Below are 20,992 nucleotides of genomic sequence, written 5' to 3'. Positions count from 1 at the left end.
CCTCAATGGCTTTCGTTTTTCATTGTAGCGGTATTAAAAAAAAGAAAAAAAGAAAAAACAACAGAAAGATCGATAATAAATTAGAGTATGGGACACAAAATAGATCTACCTTCCCACTGTCAGTCTTTGAAGACAAATTCTTTGAAGGAGTAACTACGCTGGTTGGCGGTGTGAAACATGGGTTAGTTGCTGCTGCGGAAACGTGTGATACTGGAGGGTAAGCAGGTTGTACGTGGCCAAATTGCTGTGGCGTGTGATACAGATTGGATTGCTGCTGTTGGTGCATTGAATAAGGCATTGACTGTGGAGCAGACGCAGGCATTGGCATCGGCATAGGCATTGGTGTATTGAACTGCTGTGATGGCATAGGCGTATTAAACTGATGTGATGGTAGTGGAGCAGAGGCAGGCATTGACATAGGCATTGGAATACCATACTGCGGTGTTTGGGATGGAGTAGATGAAGGCATTGACATAGGCATTTGTTGGCTGAACTGTTGCGACGGGGGATTGTAGTATGGCTGAAAATTAAGAATATTTTAGGAATATTTTATTTTGACATACATATTGCAAAGATTGTGATGTGGGGAACATTTACTAAATTTTTTATCTAGAAACGATAAAATAATGTTAGAGTTTAGTGTCGTTTTCTCCCTCCTGGGATACTATTCCAGAGTTCGCTAATATTCTTTGAATATTAAAATTATAAAAAAAAAATCTAATCACGACAATTTTTTGGACTTGCCTTTTCGGCTGCTAATAGGCCATGGCATTGTTTTCCTGTCTTTGTAATTCCTTTTTTTTTTCACTTTAAATTTTCCTCTTTGGAGAAATATTCTTATACCTTTTTCATTTAGCAGTTTTTTTACTTTCGAAACTCTATATACTGTTAATGAAATTTGTTTACGTTTAATATTTCTGCATATTCAAACAAAATAATTTTATTTGTTAACATTTTTACTTCAAGAAGAAAATGACAGACGGGATCAATTATTTTCCAACATTTTATATCTTAGGCCGTACTCAGACCGGTTTTATAAATAGGTAGATAGATTTGTCTAGTTGAAATACACAAGTAATGCCTGGGTTATACTATAGTCATCGATGTGAATTCAAGTTGTGTGAATGATGCGTGTTCATCCTTTTTAATTATTCTTCTTGGTTTTTAACACCAAAAACAATAATACATTATACTGGGCTTAATTTGCAGAACCTGTACAGTACCAAGTTATGCGAACTCACACCATATACAAACATCTTAAAATGTAGTATTTTTTATAGCTTAAAAACATTTGATGGCCTTTTATCCCTCTTCGGTGTGAAAAATCCTATATTCCTTTGTGTTCTCAGTAAAGCGCTAGTTTTGCATAATCCCGCAAACAAAGAGAAATGTCATCAGTCCGTATTTGTTCTTTTTTTTCCATCAGAAAAACTTAGTTCTTTTTAGATTACCTTATTAAAGGGTTATTTTTTATCAGGACTGTATTTAATGGCAGCAAAGTTAATTATGCGTAATTTAACAATGATCAATTATGAAAAGCTTTTTGACGATTTTTTTTAAATCAATTTTTAGAACGTTATTACAACTGAAATTTAATAGAAATTAAGTCACTTAATAAGTCAAACTTAAAATGAACAGAAATTAAACTATTGAAGAAATGAAGCCTAAAATAAGCACGAAACTGAAATTAAAAAAGAGAAACTTAAGAGGAACTGAAACTTGATTCACCAAAAAATAATTACGAGAGCAATGATTCCGTTCTATATCTCCGTCATTCAATAAATACTCAAGTTTTCAACCCCCTTGTGTTTTAAAATAGTATATGACAAGAACATTTTTGTTCCTCTCTTTAATTAAATTTATAAAAAAATAAGTTTTTTTAACTGAAAGTAAGGAGCGACAATAAAACTTAAAACAAACAGAAATTACTCCGTATATGAAAGGGCTGTCCCCTTCTCTACGCCCCACTCTTTACGCTAAAGTTTGACTCTTTCTCTCAACTCTTCTTTTTAAAACAGTAAAAAACTTTAGCGTAAAGAGCGGGGCGTTAATGAGGAAGCAGCCCCTTTCATATACGAAGTAAATTCTGCTCGTATCAAGTTTTAATGTCGCTCCTTGCTTTCAGTTACAAAAACTTGTTTTTTTATTTAATTTCTGAACGTTTTTTATTTAGGCTCTCCGCAGATGAATAATTAAAACTAAATTTGCATATTCATTTTTTTGGCTAAATGGCTTTCACATAGTTTTGATCGAATGATATTGAGAAAATAATGAGCGGGGGAGGTGGCCTTGTTTCCCTCCAATTTTTTGGTTAATTAAAAAGGCAACTAGAACCTTTAATTTTCGAGGGTCAACCCCTTTTATATACGGAATAATTTCTGTTCGTTTTAAGTTTTAATGTCGCTCCTTACTTGCAGTTTAAAAAACTTTTAGTTTTTTATTTAATTACTTAAAAAGGCAACTAAAACTTTTAATCTTTTACGAACGTTTTTATTAGTACAAGATATACTTAACTTAAAAATTAGCTTACGTAACGAACTTCTGTATTCGCATGCTTTTATTACATATATGAGGGGGTTCACCCACTCGTCAGTACCTCGCTCTTTAAACTAAAGCTTAACTTTTGTCCCAATTCCTTAGGAATGACCCCTGAATAACAAAGACCGTAGAATAAATAGTTTGAAATTACTAAAAATACTTTAGCGCAAAGAGCGAGGTAGTAGGAGGAGGTGAACACATGCCTAATAATTTCTGTTCGTTTTAAGTTTTAATGCTTTCAGTTGAAAAACCTTTTTCATATTTATTTTTTCATTGTTCTTTTTAAATAATGCTAGAAAATCCTGCGCTCCGTTCATGGAAATTTTCTTCCCCATGAAAAATTCCTCCATGGAAATTTCCCCAACATATCCCTCTCTTCTCGACCCTTCCCCCCAACCATAAAAATCCCCCTGAAAAAGTCTTTACACTTCCCAATAACCATTACTATATGTAAGCATTGATCAAAGTTTGTGACTTATATCCCCTCCCACGGGGACCGTGGGGGAGTAATTCGTCCCCAGAGACATAGTTATAAGGTTTTTCGACTATACTGAATAAAATGGCTATCTCAGAATTTTGATCCAGTGACTTTGGGAAAATAATTAGTGTGGGAGGGGGGCTAGTTGCCCACAATTGTTTTTGGTATCTAAAAAGGGTACTAGAACTTTTCATTTCCGTTAGAATGAGCCCTCTCGCGACATTCTAGGACTATTGGCTCGATACGATAACCCTCGGAAAAAAAACAAATAAACACGCATCCGTGATCTGCCTTCTGGCAAAAAAAAAAAATACAAAATTCCACATTTTTGTAGATAGGAGCTTGAAACTTCTACAGTATGGTTCTCCTGTACACTGAATCTGATGGAGTGATTTTCGTTATGATTGTATGACTTTTAGGGGTGTTTCCTATTTTCTAAAATGAGGCAAATTTCTCAGGCTTGTAGCTTTTGACAGGTAATACTAATCTTGATGAAACTTATCAAAAAGTTCGTGGTAACGAACTGTAGTAAGGAGCGACCCGGCTCAATAGAAACCAAACGTCTAAAAAATGGAATTTTGATACCAATAGCTACATCAAAAGAATCGCATTTTAATGCTGATTTTAAATATATAAGTTTCATCATGTTTAGTACTACGCATCAAAAGTGAAGAGCCTGAGAAAATTTGTGCTATTTTAGAAAATAGGGGGAAACACCCCCTAAAAGTCATAGAATCTTAACGAAAATTAAAACATCAAATTCAGCGAATCAGAGAACCCTACTGTAGAAGTTTCAAGCTCCTATCTACAAAAATGTGGAATTTTGTATTTTTGGCCAGAAGGCAGATCACGGATGCGTGTTTATTTGTCTGTTTTTTTTGTTTTTTTCCCCAGGGGTGATAGTATCGACCCAGTTGTCCTAGAATGTTGCGAGAGGGCTCATTCTAACGGAAATGAAAAGTTCTAGTGCCTTTTTTAAGTGACCAAAAAAATTAGAGGGCACCTAGGCCCCCTCCCAAGCTTATTATTTTCCCAAAGTCAACGGATCAAAATTCTGAGATAGCCATTTTATTCAGCGTAGTCAATAAATCTTATAACTATGTCTTTGGGGACGACTTACTCCTCCACAGTCACCGTGGGAGGGGCTACAAGTTACAAACTTTGACCAGTGCTTACATATAGTAATGGTTATTGGGAAGTGTACAGGTGTTTTAAGGAGGATTTTTTGGTTGGGGGGAAGGGTTGAAAAGAGGGGGATATACTGGGGGAACTTTCCATCGAGGAATTTGTCATGGGGGAAGAAAATTTCCATGAAGGGAGCGCATGATTTACTAGCATTATTAAAAAAAAAAACAATGAAAAAGTTTTTTTCAGCTGAAAGTAAGGAGCAGCATTAAAACTTAAATCGAACAGGAATTAATACCCATATGAGGGTCTCACCTCCTCCTAATACCTCGCTCTTTACGCTAATGTATTTTTAGTAATATCAACTATTTATTCTACGGCTTTTGTGATTCAGGGCTCATTCTTAATGAATTGGGCCAAAATTTAAGATTTAGTGTAAAGAGAGAGGTACTGACGAGGGGGCCAACCCTCTCATATGTGTAATAAAAACATGAGAATAAAAATTGTTTTACGTAAGCTAGTTTATAAGTTACGTATATCTTTTACTAATAAAAAGATTCGTAAAAAATTAAAAGTTCTAGTTGCCTTTTTTATTAACCAAAAAATTGGAGGGCAACTAGGCTTCATCCCCCGCTCTTTTTTTATCAAAATCATTCGATCAAAATTATGAGAAAGCCATTTAGCCAAAAAAAAAAAATGCAAATTTCGTTTTAATTATTTCTCTGCGGAGAGCCAAAATCAAAACATGCATTGATTCAAAAACGTTCAGAAATTAAATATAAAAAAACAAGTTTTTTCAACTGAAAGTAAGGAGCGACATTAAAACTTAAAACGAACAGAAATTACTTCGTATATGAAAGGGGCTGCTTCCTCATCAACGCCCGGTCTTTACGCTAAAGTTTTTTGCTGTTTTAAAAAGAAGAGTTGAGAGAAAGCGTCAAACTTTAGCTTAAAGAGCGGGGCGTTGATGAGGAAGCAGCCCCTCTCATATACGAAGTAATTTCTGTTCGTTTTATGTTTTAATGTCGCTCCTTACTTTCAGTTGAAAAAACTTGTTTTTTTTATTTAATATATTTAAAATCAACATTAAAATGCGATTCTTTTGATGTAGCTATTGATATAAAAATTCAATTTTTTAGAGCTTAGGTTACTATTGAGCCGGGTCGCTCCTTACCACAGTTCGTTACCACGAACTGTTTGAAAAGTGATCGTTCGTTTCTTAAACATGGTCTCAAATATGCTGTTCCAGTTTAAAACCAGCTTTATTTCCTATAGTTTTACCTTATGTTACTTTTTAAAATTCAGCATGCAGAGACAAGGTAAACATAGGGCTATATTGAGACAAGGCTATATTGCCCTACCCCAAAACAATATTTAACATTTGCAGCTAGTTCAAAAAGTGTAGCAGGCCCAAGATAAGGCTATGTTGCTTTGCCTCAAAACGTAACGCCTCATATTTGTTTTTGAAATGATGAATGACTTTTTTTGTCTATTACCGAGTGAGAGACGCAAATAAGACTATAATAATAGTTGTCGAGCCCCAGGGAAGGTATTACTTTTATTGCCATTTATAAACTATTTCATGACTACATTGACGAAGATAGATATTCCTACTCTAAAAGATTTCATACAATGCATAAAGTGTAAATATTTTAGAGGCTATTAAAACTGTAAAGGTTTACCAATTAGTACATTTTTTTAACCCTTCGCTAGGGGCACAGCTAGGAGGAGGGGTGACTCCCTCCCACCCAAAGTTACTAGCTGTGGTCACTACGTGCCGACGACTTAGAGCCTTTGGCGTCTCAATTTAGCTGATGTATCTACATTTGTCGGCAAACTGGACAATTTTGTTGGCACCTTCCTTAATCCCCCCCAGGCTCGAAACCTTACTTTTGCCCCTGCCCTTCACCCCTGAAGACGAATATACTTTACGAATCTTACTTAGCACACACTTTTTGTGATAGAGGAGAAATCCCATAAATAGCGACGGAGACCACACTGCCTTTCCATTGCAAACATCGAAAACAAGAAGAACAATAAGGAAGTCTTTTTGTACGACAGTGGAATTCTAATTTCAATGAATATTTTGACCCTATGTCCAAGGACTGGCCTCAGCGGAACTTAAATATATAAGAGAAGAAAGACGACCACATACGACAAATAAAATTAAAATAATTTTTTTTTTTAATTAGTCCCAACATTCTTACCTCAGCGAAGATCAACCAGGACTGATAAACAAAGTGAGTTGAAACAAGGCAATTCATTGAAATGAAAAAAGAATAATACAAATGACGTTTTTATTACTAATATTCCCTTTTTGGCAGCTAGCCTCAGAGGTCTTTTTTTTTAATTGGTACTGTGTTAATGTCTACTGCTTTTCTTTAAATATTTTGTGAGATTGTTTTTGAATAAATTTGTGTATAGAGTATTTAGTGAATATTCCCCTAAGTCCCTATTTAAGAAAATATTATTATCAATCTGAAGTTTGATTTCAATTGCTTCTCGAACTGACTGCTTTATTGCGTAGATCAATTCTAATAAGGGTGGATTCTTTAAAAGCATCTTGTGGCAAGGGTTTGATTTTGGCTCACCGCATATGAATAATTAAAACGAAATTTGTATATTATTTTTTTTTTGCTAAATGGCGTTCTCATAGTTTTGATCGGACGATTTTGATAAAAAAAAGGGTTGGGGGAGGAGGCCTATTTGCCCTCCAATTTTTTGTTACTTAAAAATACAACTATATTTTTTTAATTTTTTGTACGAACGTTTTTGTTAGTAATAAACATACGTGCCTTACGAATTGACTTACGTAACGAACTTCTATATTTGTGTATTTTATTTTTTATTTTCGTTGTAAGTCTTAATGCTACTCATTACTTTCAGGTAATTTTTTTATATTTTTTTCTCGTTGTTTTTATTTAAATAACGCTAGAAAATCCTGCGCCCCCTTCATGGAAATTCTCTTCCCTCATAATTAATTCCTCAATGGAAAGATCCTCCCATATATCTCCCTCCCTTCAACCCACCCCCATCCCAACACGAAAAAGTCCCCCTGAAAACGTCTCTACACTTCATAATAACCATTACCATGTGTAAACAATAGTCACAGTTTTGTAACTTGCAACCTCTCCCCCGGGAACTGTGGGGGATTAAGTCGTTCCCAAAGACATAATTATTAGGTTTTCGAGTAAACTGAACAGAATGGCAATCTCAAAATTTTGATCCGGTGACTGGGGAAAACTTGTGCGTGGGAGTGGGACTAGGTTCCCTCCAATTTTTTGGTCACTTAAAAAGGGCACTAGAACTTCCAATTTCCGTTAGAATGAGCCTTCTAGCGACGTTCTAGGACCACTGGGTTGATGCGATCACCCCTGGGAAAAAAAAACAAAAAATAAAAAATAAACACGCATCCATGATTTGTCTTCTGGCAAAAAATACAAAATTCCACATTTCAACAGATAGGAGCTTGAAAAATCTACAGTAGGGTCTTTGATATGCTGGATCTGATGGTGTGTTTCCTGATAAGATTCTAAGACTTTTAGGGGGTATATCCCCCTATTTTCTAAAATAAAGCAAATATTCTCAGGCTCGTATCTTTTGATGGGTAAGACTAAACTTGATGAAACTTGTATATTTAAAATCAGCATTAAAATGCAATTCTTTCGATGTGACTATTGGTATCAAAATCCTGTTTTTTTAGTTTTGATTACTATTGAGCCGGATCGCTCCTTACTACAGTTCGTTGCCACGGACTGTTTGATAATAATTGGAATAATAGAAATCAAAAACAAGTGAGAATTTGATTAAGGATTGGTTGTTAGACCATGGTCGTTTTTAGGGAGTAGGGATTATGTACTACTACTAAATTGTGTCATCACTGTGAACAAGAGTATGGTTGCTGCCCGTTTCTCTAACAACAAAAGCTTAAGGCCTACTGCGTATTTGGTGCTTTTCTAAAAAAAATTATATTACAAATATTTTCTATTGTTCTTATAATAACATTAGAAATAAAATGAAAATTACAGTGAAACCAGAGACCAGGATTTACCAATAGGCCCACAAGGCCCTACAGCTGTCACTATTCCTGAAATTTTAGGGATTTCCCCGAAAATCTGGCAAAAACGGAATGCAAAAATGATTGGAACTAGAGGTGGTTAGCTTTCAGCAATTAATATTAATATATATCCAATATTTAGTTTAATTTATTAGCTCTTACCAAAACTGTTAATTTATTTTAGAATAGAAAAAACTTTTTGAAATAGGAAATTTCGAAAACTCGAAACTTTAGCCATCAAACACGAACAGAAATTAAATTAAAAGAGAAAACTTTCCGAAAAATAAGTTTACTCAAGAAAAATAAAAGCCATATTAAACTTAAGATGAGAAGAAATAAATACCTACAACAACTCAGACTCAAAACAACCAGAAATTACTCTTAAAGAATAAATGAGACCCAAAAGCGAACATAAATTAAATAAACAATCACATCAAAAAAACATATAGCAGGTACTAATATAAATCAATAAATAAATCTCGAAACAATTAAAGCTTAAGCTAAATATGCAAATCAAGCTTAAATCGAACAAAAATATTTTTCTATTGAGGCATAAATGAAACCCACAGGAATACAAATTCAATAAACAATCATAGCAAACAAACAAACGATAGTTGCTAACATAAATGAGTGATTAAATCTTAAAACGAGTGAAACTTAAATTGAATATGCAAATCCAGCTTCAAACGGACAAAAATCTCTTCAAAGAAGAGTTAGGGTTTTGCCTCCTTCTTTTACTTTAAAAGTTTAAAACCTACTGCGTCATTGGCGCTCTACTGAAAACGAATTATATTACAAACGTTTTCTTTTGTACTTATTACCACAATGAAAATAAACATAAAAATTACAGCAAAATTAAATTTGTAGCTGATGAACTTTCAGCAATTAATATCATTATGTATCAAATATTCAGTTTGATTTTATTAGTTCTTTCCAAGACCGTTCAAGACAAATATAGCTTCACTACAAACAATAGTTTGGATACTGCCCCCTTCTCTAGCTGTTAAGTTCTAAAGCCTATTATATTACCAATATTTTCTTTTCCAGTTATTGCACAATCGAAAATAAAATTACAGTGAAGTAAAGTTTTCAGTAAAGTGCCAATGACGCAGTACGTTTTAGACTTTTACAGTGAAATAAGGAGGCAAAACCCAAACTCTTCTTGTAGAAATTTTTGATCGTTTCAAGCTGGATTTGCATATTCAATTTAAGTTTCACTCGTTTTAAAATTTATTTCCTCATTTATATTAGTAACTATCGTTTGTTTGTTTGCTATGATTGTTTATTTAATTTCTGACGTTTCGGGTTTCATTTATGCATCAATGGCAAAATCTTTTTGTTCGTTTAAGCTTGGTTTGCATATCAATCCTAAACTTTACTCGTTTTGAGATTTATTGATACATTGATATTAGTACCTGCTGTATGTTTTTTTGCTATAATTGTTTATTTGACTTCTGTTTGTTTTGGGTTTCTTGTATTCTTTAATAGTAATTGCTGGTTGTTTTGAGTTTGTTTTATTTTAGTTTTCTATTTCTTCTGACCTTAAGTTTAATATGGCCTTTACTTTTCTTTAGAAAACTTCTTTTTGGAATTTTGTTTTTTTAATTTATAGCTTTTAAAAGCAGATGGGAGTACTTTGGGACACATGGCAATATGCCCCATTCTTTTTAATTATAAGCTTTTCATATTATGCTCAATTTGAAAATGATAAGTGTTTGCTTGTCTGATCAAACGGAGCTTTCCACTCGAAAGCAGAAGCATGGCTCAAAGAAACAAAAGGCTTGGTGGAACAACTGCAGACCTTCCTCTCTGACTTAGACTTTTTGAACTCTACTTTACCTTCCAAGCTGCAATATCAAGCTCGTGGACAAGTAAAAATCATTATTTCGACCACTGGCAAGAACTTAACAATTCAAAATAGGGATGAAACCTTTTAATTGACAGTGAAACAAATATAAAAATCCTCATGAAAAGGCAGTTTGGTCTTCGAAGTTACCGAAGTTATTCATCAATATAGCTGGAGGTTCACGCTACTTATAGAAATAACAAAGGTTAGACTTTTACAGCTTTCTTGAAACAAATTGAAATCGACAGCAGAAGAAAAAGCAGGACAGAAGCCCAATTGTGTCTCCTGCAACCCTGTCACTCATTATAGAATGGAGATTCCACCCTCTAAAGCTATTTAAAAACTAGATTGTAACAAGCACTTTACTATAATCGGTACAAATTTTTAGAAGTTTTTTTCACCACATATTTACAGTCATATTTATAGAGTTGAGACGCTAGTAATAGTAGTTTCCCATTGCCATTCCGTAATATAGGCTACTTAACGCAAGAAAGTAAAGTGATTTTGATTGTTCTGTTAAAAATAGCCTTTGTGAAATCACCTTGAAAAAGTATCAAAAGGTGAGCTCCAATTTCTTTTTCAACGGAAAACTAATCAAGGTTAGGAAATTCACATCTCTAATTTAGTTCAAAAGCTTATATATGAAATTATGGGTTCAACTGAGACAAAAAACAGAAATGACTAGCACCTCTACATGGTAGCACTTTTAGAGCTATGAAAAAAGGCTACTTTTAAGGGATTTTTAAGTTATTTTATTTTTTCTGTTTATTCTATTTGGTCATTTAATTTATTTAGTTATTTAATTCATTTAACTTAATATTAATTAACTTAATTTATTTAACTATTTAATTATTAACTAGTTAATTATTGATTCTATTTAATAATTCTGTTATATTTAAATTATTCTTTATTATTGTAAGAAAGGATTTGGGCAATAGCCTCATGGAACTGTGGTGTGTCTTGACCACTTTCTGATTCCATTTTAACATAAATTTGGAACTGATGACTGGCTGCTGACTTTTGAACGGAACTTTTCATTTGAAACCAGAAATGTGGCTGAAAGAAACGGGAGCTTGACGGAAAAGCTTCAGATAGCCCTTTTCGAAATATAAAATAAAACCCCATTTCATCTCACACACAGCGGGCCCTAGCTGAAGGACAAGCAAACTCAGTTTTGCCCTAGGCAAGAGATGTGTCCCGCTTTTCAAAGATAATGTCATATTCATCAATCCAGCCTGACCTTCTAATTTATTCTAAAAATTAGACGTCAGATCTTTATCTTTTTATTGGAATAAAAAAATTGAGAACAAAATAAAGGAAACAGTCAAATTATTGCTCTCACAAATAAATAATTATTTCAATAAAAATTAAACTTCTATTGAAAGCGGAAATTTCCAGAAATTTGAAGCACAAGGAAACAAAAATTGACGCTAAGAAGGTAAGAAATTACAAAGACAATAAATTTTTAATATAGAACCACGTTTTACGAATAAGTATTCCAGCAGTAGCCTTGAAACCATATTAAATACTTACAGAACTTTGGTTTGAGCCAGGCATGTAAGATGGTCTCTGGTTAGGTTCAGCAAAGCCTATGCCTCCATACATTCCTAAATTTGGGGCTTGTGGAGGTGAAGGATAGTTTACAGCAGGGTAGGAGCTTCTTTGTAACCCTTCTTGTCCAAACTGAGACCCATTCGGGCTATAGTTATATCCATTCTCAGGATTTGACGGAAGACCCGGATAGCTCATTATAGAACAATTATCATTTACGTACTAATTTTTTGCTTGGATTCTATCGTGTCACTTATTGAGACTCCTTATCTGTTACAAGATAACTAAGTGTACATTTGACTTTGGTTTTTAACTTATCGTGAATGACTCATCTAATCGAAAGAAAATGACACTAGATTTAATTTATTGCCAGATACTTTTAAATCTAACCAGATTAGTAATCGATTGAATACTGAATCATTCATTTAAAGTAGTGCTTACACTTTCAGTTTCAAAATCAGCGAAAAGGCTTGTAGTTTTCGTGTATTAAATAAAAAAAAAACTAGTTTTTTTAACTGAAAGTAAGGAGCGACATCAAAACTTAAAACGAACAGAAATTACTCCGTATATGAAATGGGTTGTCCCCTCCGCAGTCCCACGCTCTTTACGCTAAAGTTTTTAATTGTTTTAAAAAGTAGAATTGTGGCAAAGAGTCAAACTTTAGCGTAAAGAGCGTGGGACTGCGGAGGGGACAACCCATTTCATATACGGAGTAATTTCTGTTTCTTAGGTTTCTGAACCTAAAAGTCATACGATCTTAACGAAAATCACACCATCGCATTCATCGTATCACAAGACCCTATTATAGAAGTTTCAAGATGTTATCTACAAAAATGTGGAGCTTAGTATTTTTTGCCAGAAGACCGATCACGGGTGCGTGTTTATTTGTTTGTTTGTTTGTTTTGTTTTTTTTTTCCAGGGGTGATCGTATGGACCAGGTGGTCCTAAAATGTCGCAAGAGGGCTCATTTTAACGGGAATTGAAAGTTCTAGTGCTCTTTTTAAGTGACCAGAAAAATTGGAGGGTAACTAGGCCCCCTACCACGCTCATTTTTTTCCCAAAGTCAACGGATCAAAACTCTGAGAAAGCTATTTTGTTCAGCATAGTCGAAAAACATAATAACTTTGTCTTTGGGGCTGACTTACTCCCCCACAGTCCTCGGGTGAGAAGCTGCAAGTTACAAACTTTGACCAGCGTTTACACACAGTGATGGTTATTTGGAAGTGTACAGACCTTTTCAGGGGGATTTTTGGGTCGGGCAGGGGGGGGGTCGAGGGGAGTGGACTACGTGGGAGGATCTTCCCTTGCAGGAATTTGTCGTGGGAGAAGAGAAATTCCATGAAGAGGGCGCAGGGTTTTCTAGCATTATTTAAAAAAAAACGAAAAAATAAATATGAAAAAGTTTTTTTCCACTGAAAGTAAGGACCAGCATTAAAACTTAAAACGAACAGAGACTATTACGCATATGGGGGGTTCACCTCTTCCTAAATACCTCGGTCTTTGCGCTAAAGTATTTTTAGTAATTTCAACTATTTATTCTACAGCCTTTGTGGTTCAGGGGTCAATCTTAGAGAATTGGGACAAGATTAAAGCTTAACGAGGGGGCAAACCCCTCATATACATAATAAAAATACACGAATATAGAAGTTCGTTACGTAAGTTAATTTGTAATTTACGTATATTTTTTTACTAATTCGTTAAAAATTAAAAATTTAAGTTCCCTTTTTAAGTAACCGAAAAATTGGAGGTCAACTAGGCCTCCTCTCCCACCCTTTTTCTTAAAATCGTCCTGTCAAAACTAAGAAAAAGCAATTTAGCAAAAAAAAAAATAATACACAAATTTCGTTTTAATTATTCATTTGTGGAGAGCCAAAATCAAACATGCATTAATTCAAAAACGTTCATAAATTTAATAAAAAAACAAGTTTTTTTTAACTGAAAGTAAGGAGTGACATTAAAACATAAAATGAACAGAAACTACTCCGTGTATGAAAGGTACTGTTCCTTCCTCAACGTCCCGCTTTTTACGCTAAAGTTATTTACTTTTTTATAAAGTAGAATTGAGAGAAACAGTCAAACTTTAGCGTAAAGAGCGGGGCGTTGAGGAAGGAACAGCCCCATTCATACACCGAGTAATTTCTCTTCGTTTTAAGTTTAATGTCGCTCCTAACTTTCAGTTAAATAACTTGTTTTTTTTTATTTAATGGTTTTATGACCTACCTCCTTTCCAAATTCAAAGTATTGGAATGCTTTTTTTATCCGAAAACAAAAATATTTAATCCCTTCCTTATAGAAAAGCACATGATTTTCCTCATTGTATATAATCATCTTAATGAATATGTTTCGGCTTAGGATGGTTAATGCTATTTGGCTGGGGAAAGACATGATTTTCGAAAGATCTCTCTGAATAGTAAGATAACCATTATATATTCTGAAAGACCTTGGATAGCCCGAGGAAAACGGCAAAAGTCGAACTAGAGGATCATCTGAATCTGTGGTCTCCATTCATCCGTTTTGAAATTGGTACGAGTACGAATATCATCAACCCAAAACTCCTGATGAAGGCAGCAGACTTAGAAATTTTAGGCTACTTTATTGGAGAAAATATTAAATTTATTATTAGTTGAACGTTGTGTTTACAGTTGCCTCTTTGCAAGCATGTAACCTTAAAAATAAAAGTAGTATGGTATTATAGTTGACACAAAAACTACAAAGCAATGAAGAAAAAAAAACAGAAGAAAATGCAAAATCTTTACTTCTCAACTACTTGGTACACCCCCCCCCCATTAGGCGGAAGAGTCCTCGTGTGGTCCCAGGATAGGGACAGCTGAACTGCTACATATTCTGTAAATTATTAACTCAGAATAAGTACATCCTTAGGTTCAGCGATGTATGATGGCTATTCTTTTGGTTCCTTAACCAGTTCTGTAAAAACCAACTTTGTCCAGCTCAAAACTTTGATATGTTTTATAACGTTATTAAAAATATGATTTGTATCAATTTTAGTTGGTTTCAACAGGCTAATTAAATCAATAAAGAATAGTTCCTCCTTACTTACTTTCTTTGTCTCAGGAATTAAATTTATAAAGCAACGGAAAGTAGAACCAGAATATAAAGGTATTGAAAAGGAATTTGATTGCCAAATCATTACAATCAATACAAAGGAATTTGATTGCAAAATCATTAGAAATGTGTTAGAGCTTTGGAACAGTACATAAACAAGGAATACGTATTGAACAATTACGATGCTTCTCAAATCCTTCCATGAATTTTTAACTACTAATATCTTTTTTTTACAAAATTACTTGTTCTCTCATGTGGTGGAAATAGTTTTCAGAATTTTGCTGATGCAGTGACAAACAAAAATGACCATATCATTTTAAATGAATATAATAATAATAATGAATGAATAGTAAATTACTTACTATAATGCTTATATAATAATACTTAATACTTACTGTGAGTACAAGCAAATTGAAAAGGCCAGAACAACCACTGATTTCCCCTGAAGGATTGCCCATGCTCATTGACATCTGTCTTCTAATAGTAACACAAGAATAGAAAGTGAAGACAGTCTTAACAGTGAAAGCAGCTGAACATTGACCCAATTAATTAAGAAACATGACCTAGTTGATTGTCAAACTTCCACTTTGGTTGACAGCCCCTTTCAAAAAAAAAACTTAATTTTCCCTTAGACTAACAAGAGAATGGAATCATCAGAATTTTCAGACGCCTTTAAAAAAAAACATTTAGGCTTGTGTTTTTCACCAGATTTCTAACACCCCTTTCCCCGAAGTTCGTTTTAGAGGAAAGGGGCTCAACTTGAAAAAAGGGGCAAAACTCGCCCTAGGTGCAGGCAAATTAAGGGCACAAATTTTAAGTCATTAATTTAACATTCATAATCATTGTGTATTTTTTTAATTTTATCTTTATTAAAATAAAATATATATCGTAGCTGGCAGTAAGTTACTTACTGTAATACTTATACAATAATACTTAATACTTACTGTGAGCATTAGCAAATTGAATAGTCCAGAACCGCCACTGATTTTCCCTGAAGGATAATCCATGCTCATTGACCATTCGGAGGTGGACCCCCTCTTGCCTACCTTAATGTTTAAAATATTTTCAACGTTAAAATAGCCGGAAATGTCAACTAAAATTACTACCGCACTATAGTCGTGAAATGCTTTTCTCGACTTTTGCCATTCATCAGAATTTTAGTCCCTTACAGTTAAACCGCTTATCTCCCTCCTCCCCCCCTACCCAATATAATCTAAGATCATAAGCCAAAGTCTTTTTTATTTGGCATTATGAACAGCTGTTACTGTGAAACATGCTAACTACAAAAATGGCAGAGACTGTCAAAATGAGTTATTTTCCATCTATATAAAAGGCTATATCCAGGTATCAGTGACGCAAATTGGAGACCAAGCTATACCCCTTTGACTTTCTGTCCCCTTAAATTTTGAAAGAAGATGTTTTTGTGAGATACTTTGATTGAAAAATCCTTTTTGTATATTCAGAGAAACGATTAAAACTGCAAATTCGCCCCTAGATCTTGAAAGGTGCATTTTGTGCCCGCCCCCTCTTTATATTTTTAGGATTTAACACCACTTCCAGACAATATTGGGGAGAGGTATTTAAACCGAAAGTAACTTTTAAAACCAGTAGACAGCCCTTTATGAAATAGCTTTTGAATAAATAAATAAAATATATTTTTTGTGTGGTTTCAATAGAAAAAGGTTAAATTGTCTATGATTCATGCTAAAAAATAGTTTTTTTCAGAAAAAAAAAACAGCTTTAATAAGGACAACCGACAAACTTGTGCATATGTGCTTAAAAAATACTGCACAACTCGGCTGCTTTTACTGCTTACAGTTTTCTGTCGCATTTTTCTAGAAAATGGATAGTCTGAATGCGCATTACCAAATTAGACAAGCTTGGAACGATGAAAGTGAATATCCAAAGATAAGAGATTTTTGTCTGCAGTTGCATTAAATATAAGTTGCACTTTTCCGTCATATCAGAAGTCAGTTGAGGAGAACTAGCTACAGAGGAAAAAAACAACTCTGGTTCATGTAACAAGCTAAAGAGGAACTATGGAGCTCAAATAATATGTGATTCTTTAAATTTGCTTCATGTGTTGCGACCCTGAGTAGTGCCGTTAATTTCGCTGGAGTGGAAACCCTGAACACAGCAGAACAGCTCTTATTACGTGTTCTATTTTGCCGGGAGCAAAAACTAGTCTATTTTTTATTCTTTAGTTATCGATTAAAATTCAAACTTTTATCAGTCAGTTTCAGAAATAAGTAACTCATTAAACTATATAGTTTGTGTATTAGAGGCTCGGCAAAACACTACAAGAAACACAAATTCAGATACTGAAGCTGAACTGGAATCAATTATTTAAAAGAGAACAAGAAAGATAAAGATAACCGAGAATTTAACTTGTCCTTTAATATATAATTGAGTAATAAAAGTATCTCGAGAAGCGAAGCTCTTGAGAAGCGATTACCAGCTTGAGCTTAATAAATCTATACTTGATTCTGGTCCTAAGCATTTTGAACCTTGTTCTCCTTTTCTGTTTGAACATCTGTCAATGCCTTATAAAATAATTTATTGATCTTAAATAGTGCCAGACCTGATACACATTACAAGCAAAAGTTTAATTGCTTCCTTATATGAAAAATAGCCTTCTACTTGTAAAAGTGACTTGTTTTAATTTCAACTTCTCTGACTTCCAAGTTCGTGATACCCAGACTTAGAGTGCCTTAGGATGTCAAATCCTCTTTTGCTGTATATGATAAAAAGCTTTCTGGATATCTACATAATAGTATCTCGTCAGTTTAGTCAAGAGAAAGAGGAATGTTTGCCAAACTTACTAGCCTCGGACAAAATATGACACTAAGTAACAATCTTAAAAGCATGTTAGCTACGGTCAGTGTACAACACTATTTAACGCAGCATATAATATTCAGTCTTTTCGTCGTATCCTCGCTCTCCCCGTGAGTAGAACCAAAGCTTACCTGCAATTACGACTTCGAGCAAGTATTGAGTGAGTTTTAACGGTCCTAAGAGGCCGATGGAACTATTCCAATCGTGTGCAAGTACCATTTCTTTCAATTTCATGCAACTGACCTATCTTACTTCGTCAGACTCAATTTTGACAAGGTGAAAAACTGAAATTTTTTAAGTCACCCCTGATGTCCATCGGCAAAGGCTGATGGTTTGAAAAATCAAAATGTACAAAGACTGTCTCTAAAAAATCTTTGGCTTGGTGTCACCAGTCCATGCTGGTAAATACAATATGGCCCCTGTTAGATACATGCTGGTAAATAAAAAATACAATATGGCCCCTGAATAATTCAGCAAGAGCGTTCTGGCATTCTGTATGTGCTGTTTGGCTGCCTAATAAAATACAATTAAATGTTGCAGAAATAGCTAAACTCTCATTCTCAAGTGCTTCTATTTTCTGTTTGAAGATTTGCACATTGGAACCGACATTCGTAGGGGTATAATGTTTTAAATCAGTTTAATGTCATGCAGAGCATGCAAGAAAACATGCACTCTTCTGTATTAAAAATTAAATCCACACTAAGAAATAATTTTCAATATTTTTATAGCGCATCGATTTCCTTGGCGTTCCAGTAGCAACTGTTTTTCTATAGAACATTTTCAAGGTTCTCAAAACATTAACAAAATTTCGGTATCTCTAACTTATTTCCCTAAACACCCCCACCCCTCTCCTACTAAAGACCAAAACACTTTAGACACACATTTGTGGAATAGCAATAAACAAAAAAAAGTTAGAATGTAACCGTGAGAACTAAAAACAAATATTGCAGAAAAAAAGATTAAAATAGGTTTTTAGTGCTATAATGTCTTTATAGGCTATAAATTACAGACAGTTTTATCCTGTCAATGGGATTGTAAAAATAGTGAAATAATTTTAATGAGTAAGTATAACAAAAAGTAATATTTCTTTTCACTTGCAAATATGAGTGGTGTCAGAAGCACATGTCTACACTTCTCCAACCCTTAAGTGGCAAGGGTTTTGGGTTGGAGGCATAATTCGCTATAATGCATAGGAGGTAACTGCCCCTCCAAGACCTCTGTTTTTCCTTAAGACCTCATTTTGCCCAACCCCCATCTATATTTAGTTTCTTCAAAAATGATGTCAAAACTCAGATAAACCCGCATAATTAAAGCATACATAGAAACGGGTCAGTTTTCTTTATCACATCCTTATCTTTTTTATTATTATATGACCCATTTTCCAGTTTTCTCTCTCATTTCTATTTGATTTGGGAAAATCGTCTTTAACCTCCCCCCATCAGGATTTTGACAAAACTACGCCATCGATGGGTTATGGATTTAGTGATCTACTAAGAATATCATTGCAAACCATGAACTGGTTTACCTCTATTCCCTTTTGAATCAAAGTACTTGACAAAATGTCTTTCCGGGACATGCTTTAAAAAATGGATTCATCACATTTACAAAAATAGTGAATTATCTGAAAAATAATCATATAGAAGGGACAAAACCGTGATTAAAAAGAAAACAAGCAGGAATCGAACCCAAGACGCTCTAATTTTAAGTCCAACAGAACTATGCCTCTAATAGTCTATTTAAATATATTGATGTTTCAAGGAACTTAATAGCGTAGCTTATTAAAAAGGCTTGGAGGAGGAACATACGGGAGGTGCTCTTGCTAGCCTCCAGTTAAGGGTTTTGGACCATAATTATTGCAGTGACACCGTTTTATATTTCAAAGCTTTCGTACTTAAGAAGTGACACCAATAAGGTTGCTTTAAATAATGACGAAAACCACACTGCCTTTTCATAATACAAATACATAAGAGAGAATAATGAGGAGTTTTTTCCCAAGACAGTGAACCAACAAAACCTATTTGAATATTTCGGCCCTATATCTAAGGGCCGTCTTCAGCAAAAAAAAAATAATAAACAGTAACACACTTACAATAAAAGTTCTCGGTTAAAAATTCTGTTTTTAAAAATAGCCTTGGCATCATTACTTCTTAACGAAAAATAAAAAAAACAAGTTTTCTTTAACGGAAAGTAAGGAGCGGCATTAAAACTTAAAACAAACAGAAATTACTTCGTATATGAAAGGAGATGCTTCCTCATCAACGCCCCGCTCTTTATGCTAAAGTTTGACTCTTTCTCTTAACTCTATTTTTAAAACAGTAAAAAAAACTTTAGCGTAAAGAGCGGGGCGTTGATGAGGAAGCATCTCCTTTCATATACAAAGTAATTTCTTTTCGTTTTAAGTTTTAATGTCGCTCCTTACTTTCCGTTAAAAAAACTTGTTTTTTTTTTATTTAATTTCTGAACGTTTTTGAATCAATGCATGTTTTGATTTTGGCTCTCCGCTGATGAATAATTAAAACGAATTTTGCATATATTTTTTTGCTAAATGGCTTTCTCGTAGTTTTGATCAAATGATTTTGAGAAAAAAGGAGCGGGGGAGGAGGCCTAGTTGCCCTTCGATTTTAGGTTACTTAAAAAGGCAACTAGAACTTTTAATTTTTTTACGAATGTTTTTATTAGTAAAAGATATACGTAGCTTACAAATTAGCTTACGTAGCGAACTTCTGTATCCTCATGTTTTTGTTACGTATACAAAGGGGTTCACCCCCTCGTCAGAACATCGCTCTTTACACTAAAGCTTAAATTTTGTTCCAATTTCTTAAGAATGGCCCCTGAATCACAAAAGCCATAGAATAAATAGTTGAAATTACTAAAAATACTTTAGCTTTAATAAGAGCGAGGTATAGGGGGAGGTGAGTCTATCATATGCGTAATAATTTCTGTTAGTTTTAAATTTTAATACTTCCCCTTACTTTCAGTTGAAAAAACTTTTTCATATTTATTTTTTCATTGTATTTTTTTTAAATAATACTAGAAAATCCTGCGCTCCCTTCGTGAAAATTTTCTTCCCCCATGACAAATTCCTCCAAGAAAAGTTCCCACAACATATCATCCTCTTTTCAACTCCTCCCCCCAAGCTATAAATCCCCCTGAAAACGTCTATACACTTTCGAATAACCATTACTATATGTAAGCAATGGTCAAAGTTTGTAACTTGTGGCCTCTCCCACGGGGACTGTTGGAGAGTAAATCGTCCCCAAAGACATATTTATAAGGTTTTTTGACTACGTTGAATAAAATGGCCATCTCAGAATTTTGATGTGGTGACTTTGGGAAAATAATTAGCGTGGGAGGGGGCCTAGGTGTCCTCCAATTTTTTTGGTCACTTCAAAAGGGCACTAGAACTTTTCATTTCCGTTAGAATGAGCCCTCTTGCAAGATTCTAGGACCACTGGGTCGATACGATCACCCCTGGTACATAAACAAAAAACAAAAACAA

The 20,992-nt window shown here is 34.2% G+C and overlaps 1 protein-coding gene across 1 annotated transcript in view; it reads right to left on the bottom strand.

Annotated features, from left to right (window-relative positions):
* Window positions 1–11,829, bottom strand: part of LOC136027592 (annexin A13-like) — a 65,176-nt gene extending 53,347 nt beyond the window's left edge. Inside the window, exons 1-2 of the mRNA XM_065704987.1 lie at window positions 11,578–11,829; window positions 110–520 (exon numbers count right to left, since the gene is read on the bottom strand). Coding sequence (XP_065561059.1) covers window positions 110–520; window positions 11,578–11,793 — 627 coding nt within the window. The 5' untranslated portion in view covers window positions 11,794–11,829. The remainder of the gene's footprint in view (window positions 1–109; window positions 521–11,577) is intronic.
* Window positions 11,830–20,992: the final 9,163 nt, after the last annotated feature.

The sequence above is a fragment of the Artemia franciscana genome, chromosome 1 (assembly GCF_032884065.1).
Source record: "Artemia franciscana chromosome 1, ASM3288406v1, whole genome shotgun sequence".
Classification (NCBI taxonomy): Eukaryota; Metazoa; Arthropoda; class Branchiopoda; order Anostraca; family Artemiidae; genus Artemia; species Artemia franciscana.
Note: the sequence above shows the minus strand (reverse complement) of the source record. Positions and strands in the feature narration are given on the sequence as shown.